This window comes from Cebus imitator, unplaced genomic scaffold (genome assembly GCF_001604975.1).
Source record: "Cebus imitator isolate Cc_AM_T3 unplaced genomic scaffold, Cebus_imitator-1.0 Scaffold85, whole genome shotgun sequence".
Lineage (NCBI taxonomy): Eukaryota > Metazoa > Chordata > Mammalia > Primates > Cebidae > Cebus > Cebus imitator.
In genome coordinates this window covers 6,243,485-6,251,320 of record NW_016107400.1, presented here as the reverse complement: position 1 = coordinate 6,251,320, position 7,836 = coordinate 6,243,485, and the positions used below count along the sequence as shown (strand labels likewise).

At 53.2% G+C, this 7,836-nt stretch overlaps 2 protein-coding genes across 6 annotated transcripts in view; one reads left to right on the top strand and one right to left on the bottom strand.

Moving 5' to 3' along the window:
- The window catches only part of ERN2 (endoplasmic reticulum to nucleus signaling 2), a 26,332-nt gene extending 19,869 nt beyond the window's left edge, over positions 1-6,463 (top strand). For 2 of the 5 annotated variants that reach the window (XM_017534404.2, XM_017534403.2), the window contains 9 exons: positions 486-570; positions 1,074-1,263; positions 1,341-1,440; positions 1,533-1,732; positions 4,442-4,589; positions 4,680-4,807; positions 5,351-5,474; positions 5,558-5,625; positions 5,713-6,393. In XM_017534404.2, the coding sequence (XP_017389893.1) occupies positions 486-570; positions 1,074-1,263; positions 1,341-1,440; positions 1,533-1,732; positions 4,442-4,589; positions 4,680-4,807; positions 5,351-5,474; positions 5,558-5,625; positions 5,713-5,925 (1,256 nt within the window). In that variant the 3' untranslated portion in view covers positions 5,926-6,393. The other 3 variants (XM_017534405.2, XR_001826950.2, XM_017534406.2) reach the window with 3 other exon arrangements.
- The window catches only part of PLK1 (polo like kinase 1), a 15,284-nt gene continuing 13,847 nt past the window's right edge, over positions 6,400-7,836 (bottom strand). The window contains exons 8-10 of the mRNA XM_017534407.2: positions 7,344-7,498; positions 7,060-7,242; positions 6,400-6,902 (exon numbers count right to left, since the gene is read on the bottom strand). Coding sequence (XP_017389896.1) covers positions 6,702-6,902; positions 7,060-7,242; positions 7,344-7,498 — 539 coding nt within the window. The 3' untranslated portion in view covers positions 6,400-6,701. The remainder of the gene's footprint in view (positions 6,903-7,059; positions 7,243-7,343; positions 7,499-7,836) is intronic.

Here is a 7,836-nt window from a genome sequence, read left to right as displayed (position 1 = left end):
AGAGTAAAATCCTGTCTCTTAAAAAAAAAAAAAAAAAAAAAAAGCAGTTACAACTGGTGGAGGTGGGCAGAATGACAGAAGATGTAAGGGGAAAAAAAAAAACAAAACCCTCAGCAGAAGATGCCAAAAAAGGGAGAGAGATCAAACAGAATAATATAGCAAACGTCACCTCTACCCATTCTTTCCATATATCCATTTAATCCTCACAATACTGTTGTGTGGGCTCTTTAACCTTAGCCCCCCTGCTTTACTGATGAGAATACTGAGGGCACAGAAGTGAGGAATTCGCCTAAGTACACCAAGAGTCACTGGCAGCACCAGGCATTGGACCCAGACAGTCTGGCTCCTGGGCCCTTGCTCACCCATTGCACCGGGCTAAGCATGGGCAGTGGAGGCCCAGAAAAGGTCAAGGCAGGTCTGGACTGGGCCAGTGACCTGCAAAGGTGGGCAGAGTCTCCCTGAATCACCACCCTTCTTTTCCCCAGCTGAGCAACTCACCATAGTGGGGAAGATTTCCTTCAATCCCAAGGACGTGCTGGGCCGTGGGTCAGGCGGGACTTTCGTTTTCCGGTGAGTGGCAGCCAGGAGCCAAACTGGGGACACGGCAGACATAGCACTCACAGCCCTCATGGGCACTGTCCCCGGGAGAGCCATTCTTTCAAAGACTTCCTGAGGTAGGTACAGGTCAATCCCTCACTCACCAGTTCTGCTCTTTCCTTTATCTGCGCTCTCTTTTTTTTTTTTTAATCTTGCTCTGTTGCCCTAGCTGGAGTGCAGTGGCACAATCTCACCTCACTGCAACCTCTGTTTCCCTGGTTCAAGCAATTCCAGGCCTCAGCCTTCCCAGGAGCTGGGATTACGGGTGTGTATCACCAGCCTGGCTAATGTTTGTAATTTTTTAGTAGAGACGGGGTTTCACCACGTTGGCCAGGCTGGTCTCGAACTCCCGACCTCAAGTGATCCGCTCGCCTCCGCCTCCCAAAGTGCTAGGATTACAGCTGTGAGCCATGGTGTCTGGCCCTTTATCTGTTCTCTCTGAATGTCCCCCGCCCCCACCATCACTCACCTTCCAGGGGACAGTTTGAGGGACGAGCAGTGGCTGTCAAGCGGCTCCTCCGAGAGTGCTTTGCTCTGGTTCAGCGGGAAGTTCAACTGCTGCAGGAGTCTGACAGGCACCCCAATGTGCTCCGCTACTTCTGCACCGAGCAGGGACCCCAGTTCCACTACATTGCCCTGGAGCTCTGCAGGGCCTCCTTGCAGGAGGTGAGTTGCGGGCTCAGGGAGGGTGAGTGGGAAGGTCCCGGCTGGAGAGTGATGCTTTGCCCCTCGCTGCTGCTCAGTACGTAGAAAACCCGGACCTGGACCGCGGGGGCCTGGAGCCCGAGGTGGTGCTGCAGCAGCTGATGTCTGGCCTGGCCCACCTGCACTCTTTACACATAGGTACCCGCACTGTCCCTGCCTCCCACTCCCTGTCCTTAGCCCCCTGCCTTCTGCCCTCAGCAACCAGCTCTCTTCCTGCCCCCCTCCCACAGTGCACCGGGACCTGAAGCCAGGCAATATTCTTATCACTGGGCCTGACAGCCAGGGCCTGGGCAGGGTGGTGCTCTCGGATTTCGGCCTCTGCAAGAAGCTGCCTGCTGGGCGCCGCAGCTTCAGCCTGCACTCGGGCATCCCTGGCACAGAAGGCTGGATGGCACCCGAGCTCCTGCAGCTCCTGCCACCAGACAGTCCTGTGAGTCTATACACCAAGTCCTCCAGGTACACAGCTGCCCCAGGCTGCAGGAATCCGTCCCCGTCCCAGTTCCCCTCCTGAGGAGACTCCATGACACTTGCTGTGTGACTTTCAGCTGCTCCTCCAAGCTTGTTTCATCTTAAAGAAGAGATAATTTGTCCTTTCTCCTACAGCAGTCTCAATCAGGGACTGTTCTGACACTCAGGGGACATCAGACAGTGTCTGGAGACATTTTTGACTGTCATGACTTGGGAGGGAGGGACTACTGGCATCTGCTGGGAATGCTGTTAAATGTCTCACAGGACAGGACAGTACCCAACACAAAGAATTAACAAAATATCAGTGGTGCTGAGATTAGGAGACCCTGAGCTAGAAAATGGTTTGCAGGCATCACAACCACGGTGCAACTTAAAAAAGGATGTGTGCCAGGCATGGTGGCTCATGCCCGTAATCCCAGCACTTTGGGAGGCCAAGGCAGGCAGATCACGAGGTCAGGAGTTCGAGACCAGCCTGGCCAACACGGCAAAACTCTCTCTCTACTAAAAATACAAAAATTAGCTGGGTGTGATGGTGTGTATCTGTAATCCCAGCTACTCAGGAAGCTGAGCCAGAAGAGTGAACCTGGGAGGCAGAGGTTGCAGTGAGCCGAGATTGCACCATTGCACTCCAGCCTGGGCAATAGAGTGAGACTATCTCAAAAAAGAAAAAAAAAGGATGCCTATTGCCGGGCACGGTGGCTCACCCTTGTAATCCCAGCAGTTTGGGAGGCCAAGGCAGGCAGATTGCTTGAGCTCAGGAGTTCAAGACCAGCCTGAGGAACCTAGGGAGACTCCATCTCTACCAAAAGCACACAAAATTTCGCAGGTGTGGGAGTGTGCATATGTGGGCCTGGATACTTGGGAGGCTGAGGTGAAAGGATCGCTTGAGCCTGGGAGGTGGAGGGTGCAGAGTCAAGATCACACCACTGCACTTTAACCTGGGCAACACAGTGAGACTCTCTCTCAAAGAAAAAAAAAACAAACAAAAAAAAAACCCGGGCCCCACACCCAGTGATTATGACCTAATTTGCCCAGGTCATTTTAATGTGGAGCCAAGTTCGAAAACCACTGGAGTCAAGGGTTCTGGAGGGCATCAGATAAGCTAATTAGTTGATACGCAGAGCAGTGTCGGACCCACACAGAGACACTTGTATTCGGGACCCCAAAATTACGGATTTTGAGTCAGTGTGTGGGCAGAAGTTGAAGACAGAGAAATGGATGACAATCACACAAAAGGACAGTCACCAGGGAAGGCTGCCCCCACTCCTAGAGTTGAGAGCAAGCTCAAAGTGGTGACCTGGGCTCAAGGACTAAATGCTGATGTCATGAGACCGTACAGTTTATTTTTAAATTAGTGGCCATTACATATATATTTTTTCTCTTTTTTTTTTTTTTTTTTTTTTTTTTTTTTTTTTTTTTTTGCTCAGGTTGGAGTGCAGTGGCATGATCTCGGCTCACTGCAACTTCCACTTCCTGGATTCAAGTGATTCTCCTGCCTCAGCCTCCATAGTAGCTGGGACAACAGGTCTGTGCCACCATGCCTGGTTAATTTTTGTATTTTTAGTAGAGACAGGGTTTATGCCCTGTTGGTCAGGCTGGTCTCGAACTCCCGACCTCAGGTAATTTCACCCACCTCAGCTTCCCAAAGTGCTAGGATTACAGACATGAGCCACTGCGCCTGGCCCTATATATATTTTTTTGACACAGGGTCTTACTCTGTCATGGAGTGCAGTGGCACCATCACAGCTCACTGCAGCCTTGAACTCCTGGGCTCAAGGGATCCTCTCACCTCAACCGCCCAAGTAGCTGGAACTACCAGCATGCACCAATGGTACCTGGCTAATTTTTGTGTTATTATTTTTTGTAGAGGCAGGGTCTCAGCATATTGCCCACCCTGGTCTTTAATTCCTGGCCTCAAGCAGTCCTCCTACTTTGGCCTCTCAAAATGCTGGGATTACAAAGTGTCAGCCACCATACCCAGCCCAATATTTTGACATTTGGGAAATTCCACATAAAATCTGGATATCTGGATTTTCTTTAAAAAAAAAAAATCAGAATTGCTGGAGGCCAGGGGTTAGAGATCAGCCTAGGTAACATAAGGAGACCCATCTCTACAATTTCAAAATTGGCCAGGCAATGGTGGCACATGCCTGTAGTCCCAGCTGCTCAGGCTGAGGTAGACTGCTTGAGCCCAGGAGTTTGAGGTTACAGTGAGCTTTGGTTGTACCACTGGACTCTAGCCTGGGCAACATGAGCAAGGCCCTGACTCAAAACAACAAAAACCAGCTCTGTACCCTGGAGAGTCCCCTGGTGACAACAGGTTGGAGCTAAGGACCCTGCAGACAGAGGCCATGCCAGCTTACCACAGTCCTCCTGATTGCCTTATTGCCTCATGCCTGGCACCCAGTTATGCTACCTGCCTACACCCTGTAGGAATGAAGCTTGGAAACCTGAATTAGCTCAGCAGAGGCAAAGGTTTTGGATGACCATGGGCCCCCTATAGTGGTGTAGATAGGAGTGGATCTAGAGCCAAAGAGATGCTGCCTAGGAAGCATCTTGAGTTCCGGTTTGAACCAAACACCTGGCTGCTATATCAGCCCATGGGAGAATTTAGCCAAGCTGACTTCCTGGAAGCAGAGATTTCCTTCTCATGCCATCTCTCTGGCCCCAGACCAGTGCTGTGGACATCTTCTCTGCAGGCTGCGTGTTCTACTATGTGCTTTCTGGTGGCAGCCACCCCTTTGGAGAGAGTCTTTATCGCCAAGCAAACATCCTCACAGGAGTTCCCTGTCTGGCCCACCTGGAGGAAGAGGTCCACGGTGAGGGACCCCTGGGCCCAGCAGAGAAGGGAGGAAGGGCAAGATGCTAGGCAGGCCTGAAACAGACTCTCCTCCTCTTCCATCCTTCAGACAAGGTGGTTGCCCGGGACCTGGTTGGAGCCATGTTGAGCCCGCTGCCACAGGCACGCCCCTCTGCCACCCAGGTGCTGGCCCACCCCTTCTTTTGGAGCAGAGCCAAGCAACTCCAGTTCTTCCAGGTCAGAAGGAAAGCTTGGGAATGGCCCCCAGAAGTCCTAAGTTTGGGTCCTGAGCAATAAGAAATGGGATATTACGTTGGCCGAGGGAAAACAGGAAGAGCTACCCGGTCCTGGCAGCCTGGCTCTTTACCTAAATTGGGAGCCAGCCTGGATTCCTAAACTCCACCATCTTGGCACTCTCTGGTCCACTCACTGCCACTTTGCGAGCCCCAGCTGCCCTTTGCATGGGAATATAGCCCATTCCTTTCCACCTGAGTTGTCACTCATGCTGTGCCTGTGCCGATAGCCCATTGCACTTGTGCGACCTTGACCTACAGACTTTGTGCCTCTGAGCCGCAGTTTGCTCCTCTGTACAATGGGACAGCAGTACCAAACTCATAGGTTGGTGGTAAATAACAGAGGTATGGCACAGAGAAGCTTCCCACCCCCAGAGGCAATGATCCTTGTCAGTCACCTAAACCACTCCCCTAAGTCAGACAACATATTCCTAGCCATGTGGCCTCTGGCCCCGGTCACAAGGCTCAGGAGCTCTCTGGGCCACAGGATGTCAGCGACTGGCTGGAGAAGGAGTCTGAGCAGGAGCCCCTGGTGAGGGCGCTGGAGACAGGAGGCTGTGCGGTGGTCCGAGACAACTGGCATGAACACATCTCCATGCCACTGCAGACAGGTAGAGGCCACACTCAGGTGGGCCTGGGAAGTGGAGGGGAACCCGCCAAGGGACAGTTTTGCCACTGAATACCCTGTCCACAGATCTGAGAAGGTTCCGGTCCTATAAAGGGACGTCAGTGCGAGACCTGCTGCGTGCCATGAGGAACAAGGTGTGTGCTGGGGCCTGGGGGGGCCTGGGTCTTGGGGAGGCCTGGCTGTAGCTGAGCCAGGGTTCTCTGCTCTACCTACCCCTCCAGAAACACCACTACAGGGAGCTCCCAGTTGAGGTACGACAGGCACTTGGCCAAGTCCCCGATGGCTTCGTCCAGTACTTCACAAACCGCTTCCCACGGCTGCTCCTTCACACGCACCAAGCCATGAGGAGCTGTGCCTCCGAGAGCCTCTTCTTGCCCTACTACCTGCCAGCCTCAGAAGCCAGGGGACCATGCCCTGGAGCCGCAGGGAGGTGAGGTGGGCCAGGGACCACACAGATGGTCTTCATGCTGGCTGGCTGAAGAGTTGAGACTGTAGCTGGCCTCAGAATCAGAAAAGACTGCCAGGCTAGGTGCAGTGGCTCACACCTGTAATCCCCGCATTTTGGGAGACTGTGAGAGGATCAATTGAGTTCAGGAGTTCAAGACCAGCCTGGCCAACATGGCAAGACCCCATCTCTATAAGAAATTTTAAAAATTAGCCAGGCATGGTGGCGTACGCCTATAGTCCTAGCTGCTTGGGAGGCTGAGGTGGGAGAATTGCTTGAGCCCGGGAGTTTGAGGTTGCAGTGAGCCACGAGCATGCCACTGAACTCCAGCCTGGTTGACAGAGAGACAGTGTCTCAAAAAGCACACCCCCTCAAGACTGGCAGAGACTGGGCGGCCTGGGGCTGATGAAGCAGAGATGTTCCCTGGAGCCCAGGTCCCACCCCTCAGGAAATACAAGAAAAAGAAGATTCGCATCTGTTTAATGTATATAAAGCCAAGGAAAGGACAGTCCCAAATTCAATAGAAATATTCTGTACAATTCATACGGTGGGGTTTTGGGGAACAGACAAGGATATAGAACCCACACCTGAACATGTACAAAAATAACTTACACAGTAACCCTCACCTGCAAGGATAATGCAGCTCTGCACAGCCCCCAGGGCTGGCGGACACACTGCAGACATGGCACCATGGGAGCCAACCCGTGTGGGCCCCAGATGCAGGTGGGAGTGAGGAGGGAACCAGTCCGGAGGGGAGGGAGGCTATTAGGAGGCCTTGAGGCGGTTGGCTGAACGCGAGCTCAGCAGCTTGTCCACCATAGTGCGGGCATAGCGGAGCCGGCTGGCCAGCTCCTTGCAGCAGCCATACTCCTCCAGGAGACTCAAGCGGTACGTGCGGAAGTCCCGCTTCTCGTCAATGTAGGTCACGGCTGCCATCAGTGGGCACAAGATGAGCTTGGTGTGATCCTGCAAGAGAAGGGGGCAGCAATTGGCGATCCCAGAGGCCAGTGTATGTTAGGGAGCAGAGGGAATGGTACCTGAGCCGCTCACTCCGTGCTCAACTCACATGGGCCACTGCCAGGCACATGGAGCCTACCCCAGCCCTTGGTGACCTCCAGCTCACCTGGAAGAAGTTGATCTGCACGCTGCCATTGCTGAGGTGCAGAATGATGGCACTGCGGGTGCGGAACCAAGTCCGCAGGTAGGGCAGCCGGGCAAGCTCATCGCCTTCACGTGGTGTGATGTTGGCACCTGCCTTCAGCAAGTGTTCACTCATGTAATTGCGGAAATATTTAAGGAGGGTGATCTGGATGAAAAGTAGGGGAGGGGTTCTAGAATTAGAGTCTGACCCTCCAGCACAAGTCCCACTCCCGCAACACCACGCCCCCTGGGCAGGATGGCACTCACCTTCTTCATCAAGGAGCTGGGATGGGAACTCACGGTGAGGTAGGACTCAGTGCCATCACGCTCTATATACTGCAGGCTGTCACCATCATTGTAGAGAATAAGGCGTGTTGAGTCATTGAAGAGCACCCCCACACTGTTATCACACAGCTGATACCCTAGAGATTGGTGGAGAGAGGCATCAGAAAGGGGAAATCGAAAGTGGGGAGTGGGGCCAGGTGAGGCGGCACATGCCTGTGATTCCAGCACTTTTGGAGGCTGAGGCGGAGGGATTGCTTGAGCCCAGGAGTCTGAGACCAGCCTGGGCAACATAATGAGATCCCATCACTACAAAAAATTAGAAAAATTAGTGGAGTGTGGTGGTGTGCGCCTGTAGTCCCAGCTACTCAGGAGGCTAAGCCAGGAGCCAGCCTGAAAGTTTGAGGGCTGCAGTGAGCCATGATTGTGTCACTGCACTCCAGCCTGGGTGATAGAGCAGGACCCTGTCTCTGGGGAA